Genomic DNA, 27,250 nt, shown 5'->3' with positions numbered 1-27,250 from the left:
ATTGTCAATTTGCACGCCTCATGACTCTCTTGACTTGACTTCTAGCAAGAAAGGGACCCTCCTTATACACCACCCTTAGTTTAAGCCAGCTAGCTCCCTTCTCCATCATTTGTCGCTTCGGCGCACCTCCAATATGTGAGCTTGCCTTCATTTCCTTTCTATGTATGTGTCGAATACAAACTAACGTTAAGCTCTCGTTGAAGGGAGAGTTTCGACAACATCTACCTGGATCTATCCAAACAATCAGGAAAATGCAAGCTGGCAGAGAGCGGTATGGGCTGGCGGCCAGCAGGCGGCGGCGATACCTTCACATTAGATAGCAGCAATATTGGCGCTGCACAATGGAGCCGGGCCGCCAAAGCATACGAGCTGAAGATTCTCTCGAGGACGTCCGGTGTTATTCAACTTGATGGATTCGAACAAGAGGTGCGTTATAGCCCAGAGTCCGGTTGATTCCTTGGGTGCGTGCTAACGTTGGTGTTTCTTCTAAGGATTTTGAACGACTGAGCAAGGCTTTCAAAGTTTGGTACGGTGTCGCAGTCGAACAGCGCGAGCACGCTCTTCGGGGCTGGAACTGGGGCAAGGCTGAATTCACCAAGGCAGAGCTTGCATTTAATGTCCAGAATCGTCCCGCCTTCGAGATTCCATACTCGGAGATTTCAAACACAAACTTGGCTGGCAAAAACGAAGTCGCTGTGGAATTCGCTCTGCCGACCGATGAGAAGACAAACGGCCACATCGAAGGAAGCACAAAGAACCGTGGTCGGAAGGCCGCTGCTGGAACCGACGAGCTAGTGGAAATGAGATTTTACATCCCCGGAACCATATTAAAGAAGGAAAAAACCGAAGGGGACGACGTCAAGAAGGAGGGTAGTGGCGGAGAAGAAGAACCAGAGCAGGAAGAGGAGGGAGCCGAAGAACAGAATGCTGCGAACCTCTTTTACGAAACTTTGATGGACAAGGCTGAGATTGGCGATGTTGCAGGAGACACATTCGCAACATTCCTAGACGTCCTACATCTTACTCCCAGGTACGCAATTGTTATACTTAAAACCCAAAAGTGCATATTAACTAACTTTGTGTGAACAGAGGTCGTTTCGATATTGACATGTACGAATCATCGTTCCGGTTACGTGGCAAGACATACGACTACAAGATCCAGTACTCGTCGATAAAAAAATTCTTCTTGTTGCCCAAGAACGATGAGACACACACTCTCATCGTCTTTGGCCTGGACCCACCACTTCGACAGGGCCAAACTCGGTATCCATTCCTCGTCATGCAATTAAAATTGGACGAAGAAGTGAGCATAGAACTTAACATGACAGAGTATGTTTTATTTTATTTGTCTTCGCCTTCTATCAATGGTCAGAAATATCTAACATGAAGTCTAGGGAGCTGTTGAAAGATCGCTACAAAGACAAGTTGGAACCTCGATACGAGGAACCCATTCACCAAGTCATCACCAAGATTTTCCGCGGCCTTGCGGGCAAGAAAGTCATCATGCCGTCAAAGGACTTCATCAGTCACCATGGTCACAGTGGAGTCAAATGCTCTATCAAAGCCAATGAGGGTCTCTTGTACTTTTTGGACAAGAGTTTGATGTTTGTTCCGAAACCGGCCACGTATATTCAGATTGAAAACGTCTCGGTTGTCACCATGTCGCGTGTTGGTGGTGCTATTTCGGCTAGTCGCACTTTCGATATAACTATCAGCTTGAAGGGTGGGCTTGGCGAGCACCAATTCAGCAATATCAACCGGTAAGCTGGCGTTCCGGCAAAAGCAAGCATCTTTAGCTAACATGTGTCCACAGCGAGGAACAACAACCTCTTGAGGAATTTTTCAAGGCCAAGAACATCCGTCTCAAAAATGAAATGGTCGACGAAGTAAGCTTCCTTGTATATATATGGCTCCAGGGCAAATCTAACACATAACAGTCTTCGGCCCTCATCGCTGCAGCGCTCGACAACGACGACCTTTCTAGCGAAGATGACGCCCGCCCGGACCGCGGCTCAGCCGATGAAGACGAAGAATCTGTAGATGAAGATTTCCGCGCAGATTCTGACTCTGACGTTGCCGAAGAATATGACTCTGCGCACGAGAGCAGTGGCAGCGAAAGCGGCAGCGATGCCGAAATGGCCGATGCCGATGGTGACGATGCAGCAGAAGGCGACGATGGAGAGGAAGAAGATCGACCCAAGAAAAAATCCAAAGTTGGAAAATAGATGATTTTTGATCTATTGGATGCTGAATTTTCGCTTGTTTCCCCTACTTGATCGAAAAACAGTTCCACGAGGGATTTTCTCATTTAACGAGCTCAAATCCACTTCATCAACAAGGAAAAATAAAAGATCGATCATTCGATTCATTTCATCAATTCCAAGTTTTCTCTCTCTATTGAGAAGAGGTTTATCTTTTGAGCTCTAACGTCCCTGCTCTACACGCTTTTTTTCTGTATCTTTAACACTTTCTTACATCCATCGGTTGAAATTAGGTTTCTTCAATGTTGCTGGCGGATTTCTCGCCCAATGTTTCCAAGGCGTTCGCACTATTTATCATTGAGAAGAAAAAGTAATTAATTGGAAATGAGTTTTGAAGATAAATAAATATTTGGTATATTTTTTTTTTACTTATTAAAATAAGCCCTATTATATCCATCCACAGACCTGCTTGAACAGAAGTATTGAAAGACGATATTAGATAGTAAAAGTAAAAGAAATGATAAAAATGGGTTTTCATACAGCCTCCCGTGCTCAAAGAAACCAGAGAAACGAAGCATCAATCAGAAAGAAAAAAGAAAAAGCATGAACCACCGGAAATCTCGACTGGTATAGGTATGATGAGGAAAAATCAAAACAAGAATCATTGCAAGTAATGTCGTTAAGAAAGGGCCGCGAGGTCCATCATGCGTCTTGTCTTATCTGCAAAACAACGCTCCATCATGTTGAATATAAATCGCTTGCTTCGTAACAAGATGAGAGGGAAAAAAACACAGCTTCAGTCTGGTGTCTTGAAGCGATCAAAAAAGTAGCAATCATCATGGATCGTCTCAGTCATAATCATCAAATTAGTTTCAAATCAAACATCGTAATAATCAGCCATGTCATCTTTCGTCGTCAAAAGGGAATAAAAGTTTAAAATTCGATGCGGTCGTTAGGTTGTCATACGCTGACAGTTCGTCTTTTTTCGCTGGGCTTTTGAGCATATGCGATAAGTAGTCTGAATCCAGTACCGTGTTTTTGACACTCCCTCAACAGTTTGCGTTCGGCCCAGATGCTGCGATCATTGCTGGGGTCTACAAGAACGGGTATCTCATAGCACCTTGTATACCACCACCGTCCAACTCTGGCAACCATTTTTGTGATGGACTCGTCATTTGTTGCCGAAGGAGAGGGGTCTGACAACAAGTCACCAAGGGAGCGCCCTGTTTCATCAGAAGGGGTCCTTGTATGTGGTTGCGAGTCCGTAGTAGATATCGGCTGCGAAGGAGACGTCCGTGAAGATAAAGAACGCTCAGCCATGGAACGATTGGAGATAGAAGAATGCGCGGAACCGCCTACCATACCCGCCACTGGAACGCTAACCATGCATCGATTAAGGTTGTCATAGCCACATGTGCCCAGGAGTCTTTGAATGTTGTCGCTTGCGGGTTTAAGACTAATGTTCGAGTCGGTGAGAAAGATCCTTTCCTTCAGAGTCCTCACGGCCTTTCGTCCCCGGCTACCGACATTTACAAGGTCCAGGTCTATGACACTCATCTCCAGGTAACCGCCAGGGCGAAGCACTCTCTTGCATTCTGAAAGAATGTTTCGTTGTCCGTCTTCAGAGTAAGCAGGCGGAAATCGGAGAATGCACACCGCAAAAAAGTTTTTGGGAAATGGGAACGCTGCACTGGTGCTAGGTTGATGGATCAGATGGTGATTCATAGGGGGTTTCCATGCCTCTGGATGCGGCGGAAGAACCGAGGACCCGGGTCGAATACTCAAGCTGTATATTGTGGCATTAGGATAGGTAAGGGCGCAATAGTATGACCAGTCATCATTGCCGAGACCATCAATAATCAGCATACGATCCGATTCGCTCTCCTTGATGCGATTGTGGGCTGGGCTGAAAAGCACACGCCCAAATGAAAGCCATCTGCTTGTCATGAGAGAAGCAGACCGGAGATTGGTTTGAGCAGCAGCGCCTTCCCGGTCTCTTTCTGCCATGTCAAATAACATCGTATTTCGCCGTCGAGTAATCTCAAAATCAGTCTTTGTTGGAGTTGGCGATTGAGGCTCATCTGACTGATCTTCGATGGTCGGAAGTACTGCAGGACTTTCCGGCATGGTCAAGTCAGTTGTACTTGTATTGCGCTCTGCGTAGCCAGCAATGAGCTCGCTGTACGAGGTTTGAGGAGAAATCGACATAGAAGTATGCAAAGCAGTAGCAATCTGGGATCGCCGTAGTCTGACAGACGCGTCGCTCGATCGTTGAGGTAGGTCTGAGATAGGAACTGAAAGCGTATCGGACGGGGTAGAAACACGAGGCTTCTCTTTCGAGGCATTAAGCTCTGCCTGCAGAGTTTTGCTTGCCTTTGTAACCATTTCAAATGGTTCTGTATTCTGTCCTTTTGCTGTTGCGTCATCGGTAGAAGTCAAAACTATGTCCAGAAGATCGTCATATTCAGTCCATATATCTTCTTCGCAGGCTGTATCAAGTCTTGGTCCCATTGAGGCTACCGCTGCCATTATAGAATCGGCTTCTGAAGTAGAAGAGGAGACTTGTGATTGCTTTCGAGCTGGGAAATGCAAGAATTCATTGTCGGCGTATGCACCTGAAGCAAATTTTGTACTTTCACTGATGACCGGAGCACTTGCTGGTTTCGGAGTCCCTGATTCTGTATTGGCGAACTGATTCCTGGAAAATTCCGTTCGAAGATCGAGTTGCGGTCGACTAGTTGAATATTGCCCCCCAATACTAAATAAAGGTCCCTCGTCATGACCGAAGGGCCGCGAATAAGACTGTGAGGATGGTTTATGGCCACGGTCCTCACGCGACACTACTTGCGGTATCCTTCCCACTGACGTCAATCGACTGCGCTTTCCACCTTCTGTTGGCTCATTTTGCTCTTCCTTGTGAAAGAAAACTTTGGGTGATGCGGGCCGAGTTTGCTGTGATTTAGTATTCGTATTGGTGTTATTAACGTTGGCAAATTCTGTCCATAGTGCGGGGGGTGACGGAAGTAAGACGGATGTGCCATGGCGAACTTGCAAATTTGGATCGGCACGAGGTGAGACCGTCTCATCATCACTCAACGGAGAATCTTCAACGTGATTCAGTATATCTTCAAGTGTTTCCGAGTCAGTATCGAGAAGTGCGTAGTGGGCAACAGGCCGACTGTTAGGTAGTACAGCAATTTTGGCGTGGAGATGAGCATCTGTTGTGACTTTGTTCACAGCAGCATGCTCTTTTTGGTCACTTTTCTGACTTCTATGGAAGAAATTATTCCACTTTCGGCTGACCTTATTGGTCGACTTCTTGGTTGAATCTGGCTTCTGGCTAGCTTTCGAAATTTGAGGCAGTGCAGAGATCTTGGTTTCCTCTGGGACGGTGCGAGTATCGTTAGATCCTCGGCGCCTTCCCGTTGTATTTGATAGCAGAGAAGGAGACGAATCATTCCGAACAGAGGACTTCATGCCGTGTAGATTCTCTAGCTGAGAAGGAAGATAAGAGTCTGAACCAAATGAAGATGATTGCTTCGTATAATCCGTTGCAGACGTGCCAAGAGATTCCGAAGAGTATCCATTCATTATCGCTCCTGCATGAATTGACGAAGAATCCGGGGCAGATGTCACGCTTAGACTGCTCATACTCTGGCCACTATGAGTTCGGAAAAGTTGGTCTCGATCTACTCCACCTCCGCTTATGACGACAGGCTCTAATCGGTCAAGTAGAAAGTCGTCGATATCAGGCTGCTGTTTGCCACTTTTGCTGCTGGTAACTGACCTACCTCCAGTGGTACTGGAAGATCGTGCTCTGGGGCCCCCATTGTTGCCAACACTAGGCTTGCGCCCTCGATGCGCGTATTTCCCATAACCTTCATGACCGGTTCCAGCCGCCGGGCCTTTACGAGAAGACTTGTCAGCCGCGTCGCCTTTCGAAACAGACAAGTTGGTCTTTGATTTTTTACTGAAGAGACCGAATTTTCGGGTTGTATTTGCGTCACCGATTTCATTCTGTGGTTTTGGGGACTTTACCAAAGTGCGTGTCGGTCGCTTTGGTATCCGTAAAGGGCTTTGGCCGCGAGAAGGAATTTTGCTAGATGTCGCAGATTGAAAAGATTCGACAGAGGTAGCTGCTGATCGGATAGGAATACCTCTAACTCGTTCTGGTGACGTTAATTTATCAGCTGATTCCCTTCGTGTGTGTCCAGTCGTTCGTAGGGCCGTCATATTGCTGCGAATAATCGGAGAAGTAGCCTTTTCTAAGTGATCGGTTCCCTGACGACTTGGTCGTCTGGGTCTGACAGGACTGCTATTTGCTGCCGATCTCGTCTCAGAAGCTGTATCTATATTGATCGAAGATGTTTCGTTCTCGCCTCTTGACTGAGGAATATGGACATCAGCGTGTTGGCTAGTGGTCTCATCGACCGAGGTGTGAGGAGCTTTGAACTTCATTGAAGACTTGCGAGGCGGTGGACTTCTGGGAAGTGTTTGGCGTTGATCTCCTGCATAGGCATCTATTTTAATTTGTCTGGTATAAGATTCTCCAGCTATGGGACCAAGAAATGTCGGTTCGTCGCCTTCTGTCTGCGATACTGGAGTCGTTGTGGTTCGTTGAAGAGTTGGCTGGCGTGTTTGAATAGGACTTTGCTTGAATCTATACCCGGTTGTTGCGGGCTGCGTAATTCCGGGGGAATAAGATGATAGCGATGTAGGAGTCGAGCCTCGACTACTCCACATACCTGGGGATCCGGAATAACGTGTCGAGGGACTTGCACTTGGGGCATAAATGGGTGTCGGCGGCGGTGGGAGATTTTGAGTGTTGACAACAGTTCGTAAGCCGATAAGTTCCTTGGGTATCTGCTGGGGAGCCGGCTGTTCGGCAGGTTTGGGAATCTTCATCTTGGGGAGCCGTGCCAGCGATGTAGAAGACTTCTCTGAGCGCGAAGTATCTTGACTCCTTTGATCTATGCTCCCATGTTCATTTTGATCGTCGTGTGCCCCAGGGGAAGTTGAGGACTGCTGTTCTACAGCCACATCCGTATCGACTTTTGGCTTTCTGAAATTAGCTTTCCTGCGAAGAACGTTCCGTGGGCGTCCTCTGGTATTTTCAACATTTTCGACCTTAGCTGTGCTCGGAGCAGGTATCGCGGGAGTAGCAGATGCGGGAGAATTGCTTGGCCGGCTTGCGAAGACTGAAGGCGCGGAAGGACGTCTCGCTGAGGAATGGTTTCCATTGATTCGGGGTATCCCAGTTGGTCGAGCATCATCACTCGAAAAGGATCGCGAGGTCTTTGCAAGGGGGTGTACCGGGTGCTCATCCTGGCGGGACTCGCTCCTGTGATCGACCGAGCCATTAACCGGTGTTGGAATATGCGATTTGAAGGACGAGACAACTGCGGATTTAGAAATAGCGGAGGCCTGCAGCGATGAGGGAGTGGCATCGTGGATTAAAGGCTTTCCTCCAACTACCCTCGACGGCCGAATCCGCTCGAATCTGTGCGACGACATCACGTAGCTCCGTAGTCAAGTTCCAGCACCAGGCTAAAAAGCCACTTATCCAACTCTATTCAGGCTGTGCTTGTAACCGATACCATCACGACAATCGATCAGTGGCGCTAGCGTACTGGAAGCACGGTTTCGAGGTGTTTCGTTTGGTCGTGTCGTTATTAAATGTTTCGATAATGTTGTGTTCCAATCTTGATTCGCCACAAATTGAGGACTCTTCGTATCAGGGTATCATGAAACGCTTTAAAAAACAAATATGTTAAAAGCAAAAGCAAGCAACGTAAAGATGAGTAGGCAATAATCAATGCAAAGCAAAACACTAGCAAAAATGCAAAAAAAAGATGCAGGGGATAAAAAATATTTTCCTTAGAAAAGCCTCAGCCGACCGTTAAAAGCGCACAGTATATAGCTTTCGAACAATGACGAAATTGCTACTCTAAGAACGTGTCGTAGGTAGCATGCATTGACTCCGCCACACGGTGGGCCGAGGTCGCTCTCCACATTGGCAGATCGTGGCTGGTGCTGTATGCAGGCAAGGCGACGCCGGCCGAGAGAAAGCGGTAAAGGGCCGAACACGTCACTCGTTAATCAGCTGGGCATGGATTTCAGAGAAATTTCTTGCTCGCGTCGTTTCCAGAAACAGTAGAGATCCGGTTTTGAGGGTAGCGAAGTCGACAATCCTTAGAGAAGAGATTTTAACTGAGTTGCCGGGTTGCAATCTTCCAGGGTTATATTATTGCCCAGGTGGTGGTAAGAAATAATCACAATAATAACCCACCCCGCCAGTGGTAACATTTTGGAGATCGACAGGGTTGTCCATTGAGCCAATTCGAAATCCCTGTCAGGCCATTCTCTTGTCATTCGCGCGATGCCGAACAAGCGTGGATTCTCTTTGGACGAGTCACCATATCCGAAGCCGGTGCGGGCATCGTGGGCCCCAAGCAACGGGCGGGTAAGCAGGGCTGTACCAGTTGATGGCGGCAGATGGTTGGATGAGGTCGCCCCAGAGGGATCGGATAGCTCGACTCCACAGTATTTTGGGAGAAATTTTCTAGCGGGTCAAGATGTGATAGCCTGGTTGATAGCTGGTATGGAGTAGTCTGGATTGTTAGTGCTACGATAGTGGCGTGCAAAGAACAGAGAGCCCAGTCGGGTTTGAGACTTGACTTTTGAGCAGCAGCGCACGACTCAGGAGTCAGAGCAGTCTGCACGGGGCGCGGGCTGGAGACTAAGACGATGGGCTGTCCAATTGATGGATAATAACAATGTTGCTTGTATGCACTGTGCGTGCGTCGTCGCATTGACGGTTGACGCAGCGCGCAGACTCGGAGATGGCCAAAAACGCCTGTTGCGGCAGTCAGGTGACGCCGCAGCCAGCTCCTTCCTCGGCGTCCCCTTCGCGCCTGCCGAGTACGATGCGGAGTCACGAGATTTGGATTATTGTCTGAAGCCTTCACCGCCGGCACAACTTCTGCGTCAAGTTCCAACTGACTCGTGAGTTATCATTGTTGTCGTCGATTAGCACGCGCCAAATCTTGGTCCAGGTCCGGGTATCGATAAGTTGCCGCTCAGGTCTCCATCACAATCCACGGTTCCACTACAATAATAATCGATTCGGCCGGGTTGCGACTGTCTGACAGCCTGGTGCTCAATTTCGAGCCGAACCTTTTTTTCCCTCCTAGCTTCTACCGGAGGTCGGAGACGTTTCCTTTTTCTGACAGTGCCTCTGTTTTCCAAGCAGTTGGAAGCCGGTATCAATACTTTCGCCCCGTCAGGGTGGCCGCCACTGCCCGCCGCGGCCGGTTTTCACCAACCAGTGAGATCGCCCAGGCCATGTTGAGCCATCTGATTCGATTGCTGACGTGCATTAGCGCTACCAGGGATGAGCTGAGGGCCTGAGGCTGCTGAGCCTCGCGTTATTGTTGGCCACCCCTCAAGCGACAGTCTTGACTCAACGTTGAGGTACCGCAAATGAGTTCAGCGCCATACTCTTTTGGTGCTCTACTTAATTCTCCGAGTTCTTAGTAAGAAAGCAAGGGGGGGGAAAAGAGGGAGAGATGGAGGTTTTCAAACGGTCACACCTATGATCCGCGTCCAGCCTCCAGGTGGAGACCGCCCTGTTGGATCAATGCGCCGTATGCAGTTTCCATGTTCGGACTGTGATTGACCAGCACCCGGCGTGCGATATGCGGGGTGTCCTGCTCTACGCACACTATCACCCTTTGGCGCCGCCATCTCTTGAGGATGCAATAATGGATGGGAGATTTAAATCACCCCGATAGAGCCAATCCTATGTGATGTTGGGTTGTCAAAATACACACCAAATGGTACGTGATCTTGTCGACCGAGTCACATCGCGGGCGAACAGTCAAAGCGATGTGTCCTTTTCGAGCAACAAACCGCTTAGCTCTGTAATGACTGTACTAAGAATACTTGATTGCAATTCCGACAGTCATAGTCTTGAATTCAGCGCACTTTTCAGCCGGGTCAGCACTCATGTTCAACACAACCCTGCAAGCGTGCTGCACTATCACACGCATATTAATACGTATTAATATAAAAACTGATACGTACATCCGCTGCAGAGCCTTAGAGGTGCAATGTTGATCATTCGTATTTTTAGCCAGCTAGTCTTGGAACGCTTGGCCTCACATGGTGAGTTCTTCATAGCCCTAAGCTATCCAAAATCGGTAAGGGCGAAAGAGAACGAGAGAGAGAGAGAGATTTACCACATGCTCATGGTTCAATTTTACGAGTTAAGTCGGCGATTTAGCATACAATGATCATGTTCCACACCTAAAATCCTTCGCCGGAACGCCAGAAAGAAATATCCTTGATTGAAAATACATGCGATGAAGTTAGAAAGAGAGCCGAGTAAATCAGACTTCAAGCTGCCGCGGTGAATCGCTTCTTTCTAGCCTCCAAAGCTGCTTTGTCCTTGTCGCTATATACGGGTTTGGGTGCGTTGCCACGACCAGCTTGTTTGTCCGAAGGCCCATTGTTGCGACCACGTTGGCGGTTGCGTCCACCGAAATTCCGTCGCTTGCCTCCTCGCCCACCCTGGTCGTCGCCTCGTCCACGCTTGTGGGATTTCTCTGGTAGCGCTTGATCCAATCCGTTGATTGCAGGAGCCGATTCGCTCGTTCCAAATCGTTTCGCTCGTTCAAGGGTCTTGTCCGACTCTGTCGTGTTGTCGCCAGCTTCGCTAACAATGCCAAATTTCGCCGCACGAGCTTTGCGCTTCTCCAGCTCTACGTCCAGATCGGTTGCCTGAAGGCCAATGCTGTAGTCGACCGCAGGCTTCTCTTCCGCCTTCTGATCTTCGGAAGTACCAGCCTGTGATTCCACATGGAGTTCACTTGTTTTCGCCGGGTCCACTGCTAGTTCCTGATTTGGAACGGCCACTGGATTAGAAACTGGCCCTTGGCCGCCAGCAGCAATAGTAGCAGCGCTGGCTTCCGTCGTAGGCTCCGTCACTTCTTTCGGCGGTGCTTCCCCAGCCGGCGCATCATCGTCCCAGTCAATCACATCTTCTGCAGCATCGGCCTTCGCCTCTTTTGCAGGCGCTTCTGCTGCCGATTTATCAGCGTTTTGCAGGCGTGCAATGAGCTCTGCCTTTTTCCCATTCGTTGCCAACGTGCGCGCTTTGAGAAGCTCTTGCAGCTGGGCAACAGTTTTCTTTTCGTATTCTGAAGTCATATTGCTTTCGAAGGGTCCGGATGGGCTCCTCGATTAGGTCGATTCGAAGAGAGGTTGACGATATGTAGGGTGCGCGCGACCTTAGGGGATACCGGTTTAGAGCGAGGCGATGAGGAGGCGACTTCCAATTAAGAAAAGCGAGATGTGAAATACTCAAGTGAAATGGTAAAGGAGAGCAGTCAAAGAACAGAATAAAAGAAAGGAGATGGCTGAAACAGTACTCGAGTTCCAAGGTGTCTTTGGTCATGTTGATGGTAACGCGCGACTGGGCAATAATGACATCACGCTAACTGTTACCAGCTTAGTGGTATATGTCACGTGATTTAAAAACATAACAATCTTTAGTTTCGAGTATCACTTCCCCATAAATTGAATATTGTAACCTAAGAAAGAGCTGGGTTCTCGCCATGGAATTTACCACCAGTTCTACTCCATTTGCATCGAAGATTCGATCCCAGCCTCGGTGGTCCTGGACGGTCGAAAGGAAGGAAGAATGAAAGAGACGATAGTAATCCCAGGGATGTCAGGGGAAAGACGAAGAGGAACTTTTAAAATGAAGACATGGCACATTAGAGGAAGGGCTCGTGTTCAACGGCTTCCCACTCTGTTATTGCTAAAGCTCGTGAAAAATCTTGTTCCGTGTGCTACAAAGTGGATACCAAAGCTTCTACAAACACCGCATGGGGAGGGGAAGTGCCGTTGTATTTTGATAGACCAGAATTCTTTTCACACCAGCGAGTCAAAACCAAAACCGGGGCGCAGTGTGGTCTGAAAGTGAATGGCATCACTCACGGCCAGTTCTCCCCCGACGGGCCTCCTGCGACCCTATTAGTTCTAAACTCCAACTTCAAGGGCATAAATGAACCAAATCGCATTGAAAATACTAAGATTACTTTCCGCTTTTCCGATCTGACGGATTCTCTTGAGCAATGTCCAGAAGTTTACGGTTTCCCACCGGAGGGCGAGCACATCGTCGACATTTCCAACACCGCCCGCACCGTGGTCCAAAAAAAGGTCAGCTTGTTCTGTTTCGAATTCTTCAGGGTCATCACTCGAAATGAACACTTTACAGGAACTTTGAGTAGCATCGAACCTTGTACAAATTCGGTAACTGATACAGTGTGCGGGGACGGGGTCATCTTTCTTCAAGAGAACAAGGGAACTAAGCAAGGGGTTGCAAACGAGTTCTCCACGGCGATCCTATTTGAGGCGAAAATCTCTGGCTTCCCCCTTCCGACTCCAGGTGACCATTCAACCGGTTGGTAGTTTCGGGGGCAGAAGTCAAATGATTTCTGGAGAATTTCCAATCCACAATCTGATCCTATTTGATGCTAATTGGCCCCCCGACCGGACTCCTCGAGAATGCATGTACTTCCAATTTGGGGGGTGAGGATTTAAAATCTCTGGCTATTATCAACACAAAAATACTATCTTTAGTTAAAAGCAACGATACTACGTGTCATGATTAACCCCCATCAGATTCAGAGGCACTTAAATCACAACATGAGCATGTCTGATGTGTACGGGAGGTGCGGACCACGATTAATTTTTTATTTCCTTATAGAATAGACTGCAATGCAAGCGTGTTTTATCTCATTAAATCAATAATTTTTTAACTAAAAAAATTATATAAGAGTAGAACAATACATGTTGGTGCTTATAACGCGCTGAGCAAGGATTAGACACATTCGCTTCTCTGTAGTCGACTATATCCTTAAAAAAAATATCATTCATCCCCATCTTTAAAAATACAGGATACAGTGTAACCCGCACCTGGGAGTTTAATATTGTTAACAATTGGATTTCTACTCATTTCATTGAGTCCTAGATACATAGCCCCGACTCTATCTTCCGAAATAAACGACTTGAACTTTCCCCGTAATGATCCGGAAGTTGTGCAGTGTGAACCGAAGGATGACCTTTCGCAGCTACAAGGCTTGTCATAGAGTAAAGGACGCAACAATGGGAAGAAGAACTCGGTAGAGTTCATACTAGAATAGAACAAGGATACGAAAGAGGGGGGTTTTATCCACCACCTCAAACACCGATCCTGGTGAAACGCGCAACTACAAGCGATGATTTCCAGGCATGTGTTGATATTGATACGACGGTCGATATCATGTCAAAAATCCGAACGCTCTTCCGCACAGTCAATCCGCCATTCAATCCCAGCCCAAGGTATGACGAGACCCACCCTACCTCGAATGAGCCCATCAAGGGCGTGGATACTTCTAAATTAGATGATGCTTCCTGTGCCACTCCGGTACCTACATTGGAAGTTACGTTTACTCGGCACATGTCGCTGTCGTCCAAGTTTAGATCATTGCTATCGGTGGGAAGGGGGGTTGATTTATTCACATTTGTAGACCATTCAACCATTTGGCCTTTCAATACTAAACAAAGAACGTAAAAGTGCTAATATAGTACAACCAAAAACAAAAAAAGAATTCGCTTTTAACACCCGCTCTAGTTTTCAAAGGTTTTTCCAAGTCTTTAAACAGTTACACTCAAAGAAGCGCCATCGATTTCAAGACAAAGGATGTTCTTTGGATCCTACATAGACACGAAGCCTATCAATTTCTGCGAGTGGGTCTATGGCTCAGAATTGAATAGCAAAATAAATAAGTGGGTTTCAAAGAGAAAGAAGAAGAATCAAGTTTTCGAGTTATAAAATATCTAAAAATAAGGCCAGTAGTCAACTTCCCTCGTGGCTCGAAATAGGGAGCCAGGCATATGTAGCTAACTCTTCAAATGTTCGCGAGTTGACAAAACAATAACCAAGCTCACATTATTATCTCACTGTTATCCCATGTTTTCTGAAATTCTCATAGGTGAAAGAATGCTCTCTGGACTTCGGGTTTCATCAGGTCTATCCCCGCGCTATACCACCCATCTGGGAGCCCAACTTGCTATTCAATATGGTATACGAAAAAATATCGACACCTCACATTCGCTCGGAAATACCTCCAAATGATAACGACGCACTTCTATACATCATTGTCTCGCTCTGTATCATCATCATTGTTATCGAACTCGTTTTCCGGGCTTACTCTGCATACTCCTGGCAACGGCAGAGAAATTATGTCAAATGCGACGACGTAGTATTTTTTGTGGCCGCAGGATTGGCAATATGCCAGTTTACTCTTGTTATCGTTCAGGTGAAGCATGGATGGGGAAAAAGTCACATCCGGGTCTGGGGGGTCTACCGCAGGTCCCAGACAGATACAGAGGTTATGAACAAGGTATGTTGTTATTCCTTCCTGTCCCATTTTTCCAGTTACTATGTATAAGTTGAGATGTAAGCTAACTTGATGATTTTATACTGGCCGTAGACCGCATATGCTGCCGATCTCTTCTACGTGACCATTCTTGCGTGCTCCAAAGTTTGCGCAATCCTTTTCAACCGTGATATCTTTCGGTATGTGAAGAGGGTATCAGAATGGATGAGTTATGGGATCTTGCTGTTATGTGGAGCCACATGGATTGTGTCAGTCGTGGTCCTGGCGGTGCGATGCACGTCGGCCCCATGGGCAGATATCAATCAACAATGCTCATCTTTCGTATGTGCAACCTTTTATTTGGGCTGTTTGTATTCAATCTGACAATTAATGTACTAGTTCTCTCACTGGCAAGTTGTTACTGCTCTGGATATTATAACTGAGACAGTAATCCTCTCCTACCCCATTGTGTGCCTGTACAAGGTGCAGATGTCGAACCGGCAGAAATTCCGCGTCTTAGTGGCCATGAATTGTCGCATACTGTTAGTCCACTTCTCTATGTAACATGTACTATTACGAAGGATGACTAGCTGACTTTTGAACAAACAGCCTTATTCCTTTATCAGCCCTCCATCTACACTTTATCCATAGACAATACATGTCTCTGGACCCCAGTGTAGACGGAATATTCTCCACTTCCATGGCCGTAATACACATATTATTCAGCCTTGTCGTTCTTATTGGGTCTTCTTTGAAGGGCGTCGTCTCGATCAATAATCGACACTGTGACGACTTTGTCGCGCCATTGCCACCCAAAACGACAAGTTCAGTCGCTGAGCTAGCCATCTCGAGACAAAAGCTAGACCGGCCACGATCTACTCATTCATTTCTACCAGCAACTTCATCGGATGTAAATGAAGATCCTAAACTGGGTATGTTGGATCTACCACAAGCTCCTTATGCGTGCAAACCGCTGGCTCTGTCTCATGAAACATGGCCGCGTTGGTCCGTCATTGAGGAGGAAGATGAAGAAGAAGGAGAAGAAGCAGTCACCCCTGCTATTACTCACGATGAACAGGACCGGGAAGAAATTCAAATTCAATTACTTCCTCCTCCTCCAGTGTTGAGACGAGATAACCCTCCTTTCTACTTTGCTCATGAGAGGGGGAATTCCGTTGCCGTTGGCGAATCTAGCGAACTCATGCGGGTCTGAAAACTATTTTATTTTCAATATACGTTTATAGAAAAGGGTTTTTTTATTATCCCTCTTGTAATCTGTTTCTCACAACTATATTTACAACATTTGAAAGGCATACGGCGCATATTCTTCACAATAGTTACACATATTTAGTACGAACATTGGAATCTTATTAGGCATATCAACGGACAGAAAGTACGAAAGTACCTATCAATATATCAGTTGACTAAATGTGTAAGGGCCCATTCTAAATGCACAAGGGCTGCAACGAAACTTTTCAACTAAATGTCGAGCGTCAAACACCTACCAGTTGATTAGTGTACATAAGAGACATCCATATGTCTACCACCTGGAATACACGTAGACAATCGAATAAATAGCCGACGTAGGTTTCAAAGCTAATGTCAAGTTCCATTATTCATTGCAGCGACCGAATCACCATCCACCGAGAGGCGATATATGAGATGCCATGTCCGAGGCCATCAGCTGGTGATATACTTGGTCAGGATGTAGATTATTCCACCATACGCAAGTGATGCCGTCTGCATTGTAGCATGAAGCTGCGTCATCACTGGCGTATCCGTACGCTGTCGGCGATGCGAGGATGGCCGACATGAACGTAAAAGTATCGTAGAGCACCACGGTCGTCTGTGAAAATCAGTTAAAGGGTGTATTCCTTTTGTAAATTATAGTTTATATAATGCCAAGTCTTGATTCCTTTGACCCAAAAGCGTGGCGGTAATCAACTTACACTCGTGTATGTTTGCTCGAAATTGGTCACTATGTTCGCGATAGCCTGGTTGAACACGGTGAGGTAGTTTGCCATTTCCTGCACGACGGTTTCCCCTTCAGCTTGATACATGGGGCTGAGATGGGTGGCACGTTCATGAAAACAAACTTGCGTCCCCCAGCTTGGTAGATTTGCTCGACCAGAGATTCGTACCGGGCCGTCAGCGTGGTGGTGATACTCTGGGGGTCGGCGTTCGTATACGAGCCGCCAGCGCTACATGTTCTACGTTTAGTTCTTCTAGCCGAATGAGTCCGAAGATGGGGTTTGCTTACTCGTTCACTCCAATCCAGAAAGCAAAGACAGAGTCCGAAGACGTCCACGGTGCGGACGGAGGGCTACCCTTGTAAACCGAATTAAAGGTATTTATCTGACAGACCATGTCATACATAAAGCCTGAAACGATAGCGTTGTCGATGGTCGCGCCGCCGACAGCAAGGTCATAGGCAAGCACCAAGGTCTTGTTATATTGCTCTGCCAGGAATCCGACCCAGTTCACGCCTCCGGTGGTTGTTCCCTGGCCTGTAGCAAAGTTTCAAGGTTAGAGTAGTCCGGTTATGAATGGTAGCAATGTAAACACACCCAAGACAGGGTTTCCCATGGGATCCGAGGCCGATGGCTGCTCCATGGTAGTATCAAAAGAGGTGGTAGTGTACGAGTCCCCGCTGTAAGATTATTTGTTAGCAAAATCGACCAACAGCTATGAGTTGGATCCTTATCCTTATAAAGTGAATAAAAAGGTTGGCGACACATCTCTTTCATGTTGCTGTACTGGCGCTGCGGAAGCAGTTGCCACCAGACCTGCAAAAGACAAAGTGCTCGGTCTCATGTTATCGGTTTGGATCGCTAACCAGTTAAACAGTTATGTTCAGTTTGGATGAGATGTCAATAAGTAAATCAATTTCAAGCTCTTCTCCGGCCATCTCGTGCTTCAATCGGAGATTTTATACATCACTGTTTATTAGCATGGGTATATTAACTCGTAAATAACTGAAGCTCTTTATGCTTGTAACACAAACCATGCCATGAACTTGATGGCTGTTGAGGGGACTCATACCATTGCTACTGCTCTACCTTAAGATTGTAGAATACCATTCTATGGTACCCGGTTGTGCGGCAGCGTTGGAATATCAATCCGCCACAACCTTTGTCATGCTATAGGCGGTAGCTTCAACCCCCTCAAGCAAAGATGCATACTGTTGTGCTCCCTCATGCTATTTCATAAAATTAGTCTAGTATTCCTGAGATTACGCAGAAGCTTGCAGACGCTCTCCTTGGCAGTAATGGTGGTGCAATACAGGGACTGAATATTCTGTTAGAGAAATTGCATGTCAAGAAAGGGTTGCAGGAGTACGGCATGAAGGAAGAGAGTATTGACAGAGTAGCCGACATCGCTGTTGGTAATTCTTCCTGGAATCCGAGTGATATTGAAAGGATACCTATTCATGAATTGATTCGAAGAGCTTGGGCTGGGGAGCAAGCACGTGTGGATGTGTAGGAAGATTATACATTAATGATTATCTTCACATATTAATTTATACAATATCAAGAGTATGCACTGAAAAGACTGACACAGAATTGGCTTATATTCAGATCAGATTCTATTTTGAGCCTCTTTGGTTGTATTCAATCCTCAATTCACAATATAGGACCTCTCCAGAATATAGGAAAAGTAGATTGTATTTAATGCACACTCTTCGGGCATATACTGTAGACATGGCAGAGCATCCACGCATCTACTCATCCTCGCAAATTCTAGGAATAAAAAGTACGTTTAATTATACTACATTGAGTTGATTTAATGACACAAGAATACGGTTTGCATGAGATGATGATATTCCAGAAAGCTTGCAGGCAGTTGATAATTTTCAATAAAGGGCTATGGCTCCATTAGCATGCCACACGCTTAGCAGAGACAATGATTTGTCTCGCAAGGTTGCGCTGTCTCATTGTGTGTAGACCAAATATTTGTCAGGATCTCATGGACTGGAGAATCACAAAAATCTTAGCAAGGTCGTCTAACGGTACCTTCGTCGCATACTCGAGGAGAGTGCTCCTTTTTCTAGTCTTGGCAAAAGTGGGTTGCGAGACTATGTTTATATACTCATTTTCTTTGCTTGGCCCATATGTTCGGGCAAAGAAGCCTGAACTTGATGGGTCGCCATTCCACTCCATTGGACGCCAAGGCGAGACACCGTAACAGAATTTGAATACGTCCTCAGCGAAAGCCTTAGCGACGGTTTGTTGGCCAACATCGAGGAAGTCGTTAAAGTTCTGGAAGAGATATGCAACATCCAAAATGTGATTTGCTTGGTCTTTCCAAGGGCCTTCCCATGGGTTTCCTTCGTTGAAATGGTATACGTATGCATTGCCATTCCACCCCCTAGCGTATGTTAGCACGGGGGCAAAGAAACCCACGTCATTCACATAGCACAGAATTTTCTCGAAAGCTTCTTCGTCAGGGGTATCGTTTGCGGCTCGTAATGGTTCATGATTAACAGCTAACTACCCATGCCTTTTAGTTTGGAGGTGGCTCTCGAACTTGTCTCGGCAGGAACATTAGCTTGCTGGAAATGGCAAAGGTTATACCCCAGCTGGTGCGTAAATTTGACATTGTATTTGAGAAGCCAGACGAGTCGATGGATACTCTGTGTGCTTGGTTTGTGTATACCCACTACAAGGGGTGGTTTAAGGCGAGAGAGTAGGACACCAGGTGCGACAAAAGGTCGTACATTTGAAATGGGAGCTAATTTGATCGTCGTTCATTTTTACACGTGCACAGTATATTCCCTGCTCGCCTATTGTGTGGTCGGTTCTCTTACAATATAAGACAGTTTGTACTGCGTATGACATTCTACTACTGCCGTAACTGATCCTCCCAAATCTCATCAACTACATTTCATTGTTGATAGCAAACATCAAAGTTATTCATCAAACGAGCCAACAGTAATCTAAATAATTGTAGAATTGCACACACAAGACTACCAAGAACCGCACCCAAGAATCTGTATGACTAGTAAAATAACGCAGTGATTATGGAGGAGTTGTACATGTCATCAGCATGGACGCCCGTTTTAGCCCTTACCAGCCGCTATCTTCTAATACTAGTGCTCACTGCAATTGTTCGTCCTTCGGCATCCGACATTCGGAATTTTGGCTACTTTTATCCATTATTACGCGGAACCGTGTCGATTTTATTGCAGATAAATCTTCTTGATAGAAATAATAAGAGAAATATGGTAAATACATATGTGGTCCGTCCTACGATAGCTTACTCCTAGGGTTGATCGAGCTGTTATGAGGGTCCAAAGTGCTCGCGAAACCTCGATAACCGATAAAGGTCTCAGAAGAATCCCATTTCTCCCTAATCTGCAACCACTTGCTCAGTGCAGAGTCGGTCATAACCTGATTACGTCAGTCTTATTTGCGCATATATTGGCCATAGCCTGGCCTGCGGCGAACACACCTTTGGTTTCCGGTGCTTGGCATTGAAGTCGGCCACGTAAACACCGGAAGAGACCTTGTCGGCCTTGGTATAGGCGTCGAGAAGCCACTTGTCCACCGCGGCGTCATACTTGGCATCCTTCCAGCATATCATTGTCGAGACGTAGGTCTTCTGAGGCAAACTGAGAGCCTGATTCCTTTCGTCTGGGTAGTAGTCGATTGGACAGAATGTTCCGGATGAGAGACGAGTGGGCAAATCGAAGAGTGCCGGAGTGATAGCGTCAATAACCTAGGGCAGACACATTAGTCCTAACTGAACGCTAAAAGTGTGTCGAGAGAAGCGCTCACATCGTCATCAGAAACATTTGGGTCGACCAGAATGCTGTCAACGTTCCACCTCTCGCCGTTGCCCTGCGGCTGGAAGCTCTCTTGTGCAGCCCAAAGTTCCTCCCACGTTCTTTCTGCCAATGGAATGGTAGCAACAGTGTGTTTCTTAAATTCATCAGGAAGAACATCCCATGGGCTTCCAAGAACCCCAGCTTCCTCGATGGAATCGGCAAACATGATTTCATTCATGAGGAAAAAAACACGCTTGGCTTTAGATTCGTGGCCACCGTTAGGGTCGTCCTTGTCCGCGTGAAAGTGGCAAAGAACAAATCTACGCCATATTTTGGCACCTTCTTCGAGGTCTCGATGACGTATTTGAGCAACGGCTTGAAAATCTCGGTGGAATCGATAATTATTGTCGTATCGTAGAGCTTTCGTGCCGGAATGGTCCTAATCCAGATCCGCGTAATCACCCCAAAAAAGCCCTGGCCGCTGCCGGGTGCTGCCCAGAACAAATCAGCATTCTGATTCTTAGTTGCAATCACTATTTTCCCGTCGGAAGTGACGACCTCGATCTGTGCAACCCAGCGGTCGGCTGTATAGCCCCATCCACGCACGAACCACCCTTGGCCGCCCGCGAGGAGGAAGCCGCCCAGGGCGACGCTCCGAGAGTGGCCTGCAGGGAAGAATCTGTTGATTCGTCGTAGATAATTGATGACAGCCTCGACCCTGTGCCCTGGGCTGACCGTAGCTATCTCAGTGGCGGCATCGTACTGGATGTTTTGGTTCAGATTGCTCGTGTCGATGAGCAGACCACCTTCAAGGAGCGAATTGCAGAAGAACAGATGCCCGCCAGAGCGAACGCCAATCTTCAGCCCACGTTGGCGTGCGGATTTGACGGCTGTCACAACTTCCCCCGTGGTTGTTGGGCTGACAATCTCCGTGGGATGGATATCAGGAACTCGCTCGTTGAAGAAGCTACGACGAAGTTCGTCGTAAGCTTTGGAGCCCTTTGAGACAGAGTTAGGAAGTAAAGAAGCCATAATTCCCGAGTGAAAAGGTTATATGAGAGGATAAGGAAGGCTGTCAATAATCTCACAGAATCTGCTTTTGAGGGCATTCTTCTACTGCTTGGTGGAGGTATCACGCCCCGATGCCCGGCTAGTTGGTGTAGAGGTAAAACCATGTCATAGCCTGTATCCCCACCCGTGCCACCCGCTCTTGCACATTACGGAAAACTACAGCGAAACAGATATTAAAACAGATAGTAGCAATAGTTTTAATGCGAAATTCATCGATCGTGTTCATTCAGCTAAACAAGCAAAATACCTCCGTTAAACGCGCAGCCACCTTCTAAATGCAGAGAGAAACAGTCTTCTCAAGAGTAAAAGTAGTAAGCTGCCGCATACTGTACTTCAATATCCGGCTGTTGTCCTTCACAGGTCGCCGGCGCATTCCCACCGGCCGTGAGAGTACGGTAAACTTGCTACAAGCCCGTTAGTTTTCTCACCATACTGATAGTTCTGAGCACAAAAACAAACTTACATGAATACCGACTCCATCCTTATAGCCAAGTTTCAGCCACTTCACGGAGCCCGGCATTGCGGTGGACGGCGCATCCACGCTCTCGAGCTTCTTTGTTTGCACCCACTGCGAATGATCAAACGGTCTAAAGTCAAATTTCGGAGTGGTCGAGTCGGAAAAGAAGTGCTCGGCCAGCACAAGACTCTCGGAAGAAGCAGTCAGCTGTTTGAGGCTCAGACCGGCCAGGACGGTAGCATCGTGCGGCAGTTTGGCGATGGCCATGGTCAGGTCGGCCAGTAGGTCGACATCGCCGGCGAGGCACGAGGCGTCAAACATGGTTGCAACGGCGCCGGTGGCAGTCGGCACGCTCGAGCTGGAGTTGTCGGCGCAGGTGTAGTTCTGGGTGCCACGGCCGAGGGCGACGTAGGCGAGGGTGCCGTTGGTTTCGGGGCCGGATAGACTGACCGAGGTTTCGTTGAGAGGAGGAGAGATGTCTTTCAAGCTGCAGCCGGTGACTTTTAGCTGGCTCAGTTCGGTGGAACTGGACACCAGTGCTAGAGTGTCGGAAAGAATGCCGCCTGTGGTTGGAGCTGCGTCTACCACGGCATGTAGATAGAGAGAAAAGAGAGCAAGAGATTGAATAAACATTGTGGTGGGAGTGAGATTCCTTTGTCAAGACAATGGGAAAAAACTTGATTTTGAATGATCTTGGTTGAAAGGGTCAAGGTGGAATGAGGACAACGAGCTGCTCTTGTCTATTTATGCTTTGAGACTGTCAACCTTCATAGAAGGACGGAAGATAGTTTGAAATTCCAATATGCTGTGAGGTCGAGCGCAAGGCGTATTCCCGAATGTTGTTGGTATTCCATGCATGAGTCTAGAAAGCAAATAATAGACTCGGGGTTCAATCAATGTAGCGTGATACAAATAGACCCAACAAGGCGATGGATGCTAAGCCTGAACTAGAACAAAGAATCCACTTCCCACGCAGTGTTTCTTTGACACGGACCGGAAACAGTACACGATCCAAGAGTCATGAATACGCCGCTGGGTTTAGCTCTGTAGCATTGGAGAATCTAGACAAATCGATTTCCGCCACACGTTCCAAGTTACCGCCCAACGCTGTGTTATACAAAACCCTAATCGATGCATGCATGCATGCATACATGCAGCTACGCGCCGAGCTGTGCAACCTCGAATTAGGCACTATCGAGACACTAGGTGGTGGCCGGGTATTTTACACAATTAACCATAATATCATCAAAGCATTGACCCCTGTTCCACGGTCAATCGATAATTAACCGTTGGTTGAGTAACCCTAAGTCCGGGGAGACCCTGGTTGATATACTCCACGGGAAACAATAATTCCCCAACGGAACAAAAATATTGTAAAAATATTGTAAAGATAAAGATAAAATAAAAATAAAAATAAAAATAGCCCAAACACGTGGTTGGTGCCAACATTGAACACCCTGGCTGAAGTCCGGCGTCAACCCCCAACACGCATCCAAATGCTGGCCCAATCAACGCGAGAACCACGCTGGTGGCGCAGTTAATGATTGGCCATGCGTTTCCGATATGGCCCAGGGCTAAATATAATAAAAAGAAAAACGTTGGCGTGGACTATCAAGAAGCTTGACTCGCGGCGCGGCTATTTAAGCGGCTTTAGACAGTGAGATGAAACGGCCGGTGTTAGGGGGGATTGGCACATGGGCGTTTGTAGCGCTGCAAGGCTGATTTGATCCATATCACTAGATGTAGTTGTTGACATCAATTGATGTAACACGGTTTAGCGATAGAATCATTTGTCTGCATGTACATGTGATAGTGAATTAATTAATTGATAGCGGACGAGATCAAATAAATGCCATGTCTTCATTGCGTGCTAGATTACAGTATTATAGTCCAGAACGCATACAAGAACTCAAATATATATACAAGTGAGAAAATGCACTCGAACATTGTAGCCGATCTGCAAAGAAAACAAGACCGCCTGTCTCGTCTCCACCCAACACCACGGTATCTGGGGCCCAAAGCACGCAAAGCCAACAAAAAAACAAAAAGCAAGAAAACAGCATCTATTAGAGGGTAAGGACTGGAATGGATCGAACGCGGGCAACATATAGCAGCGCAATAAACATAAGTGGGCTTCTCGTTCCGAGTAGGATCCGACTCGGTTTTGTCCAGTCACACCACTATACTCGTATGGGTGGACGTGAGCAAACCCGAGTCAAAACAGCAAAACAAAAACTTGGACATCATCCAACAACACAATATCTGCAGATGGTATCAGATAACAGACTGCAAGGAACTGGCCTGCAACGCGCAAATCCTCGGTCTGGCGAGGGTCATGAAAGATAATCGTAAATCGGTAAATCGTGCCATGCCGAAACATTTTCCAGGGCAACCCAAAATGAGGTCTATGGTCATAAGGAGAGAAAGAAAAAGAAAATAGAAAATAAAAAAACTCAATCCCCGCTTGTTCCACGGAACCATGTATATGTCCGTTCCTCATAAAAACAATCCAGGTGGGGGTATCAAATGTTTGGGGCTGAACAGGACCTAAGCCTGCAGCAAAAATCACGGAGAAAGAAAAAAAAAAAAGTGTTGTACAATGATGAAGGAAAAACCATCTGAAGCAGGATATCACGAAGCGCACGGATCAATCACACACGACGCCGAAAGCAAGAAACGACAAATTAAAAAAAAAAAAAAAAAAAAAAAAGACAAACCAAGTCGCTAAGTCGACAAGCGAACAACACGCCGATGACATATATGCACAGAACATAAAGTCGAGAAATGGATTCGGGAGGGGGATTTACTCCTCATCTTCGCCAGATCCGGCTTCCTTTTCGCCCTTGTGGACCTTTTTGTGTCGGCGCAAATTGGAAACAACAGAGAAATGACGACCGCAACCTTCAACATCGCAAGCATAGGCTGTACAGTCGATTGATTAGCTTTTTGAAGATTTGGGGGAAAAGTAGGTTGGGACATACGTTTCTCGCCAGTGTGGCTGTACATGTGGGTCTGAAGAGATGACGGACGGGTGAAGCGCTTGTCGCAAACCTTGCACTTGTGCTTCTTCTGCGCGTTGGACGGCATCTTCGAGCTGAATTGGCTCATCATCGACTGAGGACCGGCAGGCGCGGCAGCGCCCAGCAGAGTGTTGGGTCGCGGGAGTGTTCGCGACGGAAGACCATCGTACGACTCGGAGGTCGAGCTGTAGTCTGTGACGGATGACTCGACGGAGCCGACAGAGGCGCTATAGTAGGGGTAGTTGCCTGTTGATGACATGGACGAGACAGATGAATGGGTAGACGGGAAACCGTAGGAATCGGCGGAACCGCGCGAGTTGCGAGGCGCGTAGATGTTGCGAGGAGTGAGGTCCTGGCTGAGGGCAACCATTCCGCGGCTGGCGTCAATGGCGTCGCTGTAGGTGGCAGCAGGCTGTGAGACACGGGCGTCGGCTCTGGCAAAGGAGGGTTAGTTCTTGCGCGGTCACATGCATGTCTGGAAACTCACGAGTGCGACATGCGACGGGCATCCTGGTGCGGATGCATGCCATGGCTGTAGTTCAATGGTGGGTAGTTGGCCGGCGTGAAGCCACCGATGGGAGCAGCAGCCGTGTATGAAGGAGCGCCATCCATGGTGGAGCGCGGCATATCGTGTTGCATGTTCATCATCTCGGTGCCCGCGTAGGCTGAGGTTGGGTAGTTGCTGCCGGCAACCAGCGACGGCGCAGAGACGGGGATGCTGGAGTACGGCAAGGAGATGGCAGTCGGGCGGGTGACATCAGCATGCTTGACGGGGTTCATGGCCAGCTGGCTGCTGCCCATCGAGGTCGAGGTATAGACCGGCGGGGTCGAGTGCGACGAAGTGTGGGCAGCCCAGGGATCTGTGAATTGGGGTGTCTGGGTGTGAGGCAGATTGTTCTGGTAGACATGATCGAAGCCCATGCCGCCGTACTGGCGGTTCTGGTTCTCAATGACCATCGTCATGGAGGATATATCACAGGCGGTGGTGGGCAACAAACAGGAGAGGGAGGACTGTGCAGGAAGAAGCGATGGTGTTGGATTGTGTAGGTGTAGATGGCGGCAGGAATGGGTGTTGAATGTTGACGTCTGATGTTGTGAGATGTATATCCTTCCCTAGAGAAGAGAAGGAGACGACGGATGGTCTGGGGAAAGAAAGGGGATCGACGTAGCTTAAGAAACAAGCAGGAACAGCGCTGGTATGGAAGATATCGAGAGGGTGCCACTGACGACTTTCCGAGTGCAGATCCCTGACTGGGCGGGCCTAGCGGGCGCCTGCCCAAACGGCGCCGGCGTCGAGTTGCTCCCACGGAAAAGCCAAGAGGGGGCCCCACCGCCCCGCTGGCGCGCCCCGCCCGGTGGAGCCCGAGCCGCGCGCGCATTGGGCGGTGGCGGGCTTGGCGCACGCTGACTGGCGCTCGAGCGCCGGCCTTTTTTTTTTTTTTTTTCGGTTTGGCACTAGGCCACATTGGGCGCGTCTTTTTGGGTCCTGCCAGCCCGTCCCAAATGCCCCAAAAAGGGTCTCAACGACGAGCTTTCTTTTTGGGCATTTCCTGTTCCGGCTAGCGCGGCGAGTCTCTCCAGACGTGGAGGTGCGCTGGGGGTGTGTCCGCACTCCGACTATTACTTGACTATTTTTATTAGTAATTCCTCAGCCGGCCGGGGAGATTTTGGACATGTTAGAGAATCCTTCCCGATAAGGGACGCGGAGTGCGACCCTGCTCCGTACAGACTCGGGATTTCCCATCCTCAATGCCAAATCCAAATCTTCACCTCTGGGGCCATCAGCTGCTGTGTGCGCAACGGGCGGTTGGACTCGGAGTCAGTCGTCCGTGTTGTGCGGAACAAGGGGGGGCGGTGACGAGAGAGGCAGCATGGGACGGGAAGATTATTTGCAAAAAACCAGCCGTGTGGAAGGTGGGGAAGCAATCCTCTGCGGGTGGAGACTGCCGCCCGCAGCGCTGATTGGCGGGCGGGGGCTTGCCCATGGGCAGGGAGTCCCCAAAAGGGGGAAGAAGAGGGGAAGCGCCATGCCCGAAACGGCGGGCCTGCATGGCGGTGGATTGTTTCATCATGGTGGGGGGCAACCCGCCGGCGCCCAATGGCCGGCCGAGCAGGGCCACTAGCGCCAAACTCTGCCTGAGGGCGGCGGGTCTATTGGCGTGACACCTCGGGGTGGAGCCACACGGAGAACCAAGGGCGGCGGGAGATGGCTGTTAGCGCGGTGGAGCACGGCATTTACTGCTGATCCTACTGGGCTTGCCCTGTGGCAAAATACCTGGCACGCATTCTGTTCGGAGATCCACCGA

The 27,250-nt window shown here is 48.0% G+C and overlaps 9 protein-coding genes across 9 annotated transcripts; 4 read left to right on the top strand and 5 right to left on the bottom strand.

The window, feature by feature from the left end:
* Window positions 1–273: 273 nt before the first annotated feature.
* Window positions 274–2,225, top strand: TRUGW13939_00118 (uncharacterized protein; the record flags this gene model as incomplete). Its single annotated transcript, XM_035483333.1, has 6 exons — window positions 274–426; window positions 492–1,030; window positions 1,090–1,329; window positions 1,395–1,760; window positions 1,814–1,886; window positions 1,938–2,225. 6 exons carry the CDS (start codon window positions 274–276, stop codon window positions 2,223–2,225), a joined length of 1,659 nt encoding a protein of 552 aa, XP_035339226.1.
* Window positions 2,226–3,161: 936 nt separating this feature from the next.
* TRUGW13939_00117 (uncharacterized protein) lies at window positions 3,162–7,715 on the bottom strand (the record flags this gene model as incomplete). Its single annotated transcript, XM_035483332.1, has 1 exon — window positions 3,162–7,715. The coding sequence occupies one exon, from the start codon at window positions 7,713–7,715 to the stop codon at window positions 3,162–3,164; it is 4,554 nt and encodes a 1,517-aa protein (XP_035339225.1).
* Window positions 7,716–8,580: 865 nt separating this feature from the next.
* On the top strand, window positions 8,581–9,611 carry TRUGW13939_00116 (uncharacterized protein; the record flags this gene model as incomplete). Its single annotated transcript, XM_035483331.1, has 3 exons — window positions 8,581–8,664; window positions 8,890–9,206; window positions 9,434–9,611. The coding sequence occupies 3 exons, from the start codon at window positions 8,581–8,583 to the stop codon at window positions 9,609–9,611; spliced, it is 579 nt and encodes a 192-aa protein (XP_035339224.1).
* A 987-nt stretch (window positions 9,612–10,598) lies between these two features.
* On the bottom strand, window positions 10,599–11,411 carry TRUGW13939_00115 (uncharacterized protein; the record flags this gene model as incomplete). Its single annotated transcript, XM_035483330.1, has 1 exon — window positions 10,599–11,411. One exon carries the CDS (start codon window positions 11,409–11,411, stop codon window positions 10,599–10,601), a length of 813 nt encoding a protein of 270 aa, XP_035339223.1.
* A 205-nt stretch (window positions 11,412–11,616) lies between these two features.
* Window positions 11,617–12,677, top strand: TRUGW13939_00114 (uncharacterized protein; the record flags this gene model as incomplete). The annotated part of the gene is made up of 2 exons (XM_035483329.1): window positions 11,617–11,665; window positions 12,064–12,677. 2 exons carry the CDS (start codon window positions 11,617–11,619, stop codon window positions 12,675–12,677), a joined length of 663 nt encoding a protein of 220 aa, XP_035339222.1.
* Window positions 12,678–14,329: 1,652 nt separating this feature from the next.
* Window positions 14,330–15,842, top strand: TRUGW13939_00113 (uncharacterized protein; the record flags this gene model as incomplete). The annotated part of the gene is made up of 4 exons (XM_035483328.1): window positions 14,330–14,653; window positions 14,744–14,971; window positions 15,029–15,171; window positions 15,239–15,842. 4 exons carry the CDS (start codon window positions 14,330–14,332, stop codon window positions 15,840–15,842), a joined length of 1,299 nt encoding a protein of 432 aa, XP_035339221.1.
* Window positions 15,843–16,262: 420 nt separating this feature from the next.
* Window positions 16,263–17,242, bottom strand: TRUGW13939_00112 (uncharacterized protein; the record flags this gene model as incomplete). The annotated part of the gene is made up of 5 exons (XM_035483327.1): window positions 16,263–16,475; window positions 16,579–16,693; window positions 16,771–16,830; window positions 16,890–17,136; window positions 17,197–17,242. The coding sequence occupies 5 exons, from the start codon at window positions 17,240–17,242 to the stop codon at window positions 16,263–16,265; spliced, it is 681 nt and encodes a 226-aa protein (XP_035339220.1).
* A 4,521-nt stretch (window positions 17,243–21,763) lies between these two features.
* On the bottom strand, window positions 21,764–22,557 carry TRUGW13939_00111 (uncharacterized protein; the record flags this gene model as incomplete). Its single annotated transcript, XM_035483326.1, has 2 exons — window positions 21,764–21,871; window positions 21,931–22,557. The coding sequence occupies 2 exons, from the start codon at window positions 22,555–22,557 to the stop codon at window positions 21,764–21,766; spliced, it is 735 nt and encodes a 244-aa protein (XP_035339219.1).
* A 2,170-nt stretch (window positions 22,558–24,727) lies between these two features.
* On the bottom strand, window positions 24,728–25,901 carry TRUGW13939_00110 (uncharacterized protein; the record flags this gene model as incomplete). The annotated part of the gene is made up of 3 exons (XM_035483325.1): window positions 24,728–24,846; window positions 24,906–25,378; window positions 25,432–25,901. The coding sequence occupies 3 exons, from the start codon at window positions 25,899–25,901 to the stop codon at window positions 24,728–24,730; spliced, it is 1,062 nt and encodes a 353-aa protein (XP_035339218.1).
* Between the last annotated feature and the right edge of the window lie 1,349 nt (window positions 25,902–27,250).

Source organism: Talaromyces rugulosus, chromosome I, assembly GCF_013368755.1.
Source record: "Talaromyces rugulosus chromosome I, complete sequence".
NCBI classification, from domain to species: Eukaryota; Fungi; Ascomycota; class Eurotiomycetes; order Eurotiales; family Trichocomaceae; genus Talaromyces; species Talaromyces rugulosus.
The sequence above is the reverse complement of the archived record's forward strand: the minus strand, read 5'-3'. Positions and strand labels throughout refer to the sequence as shown.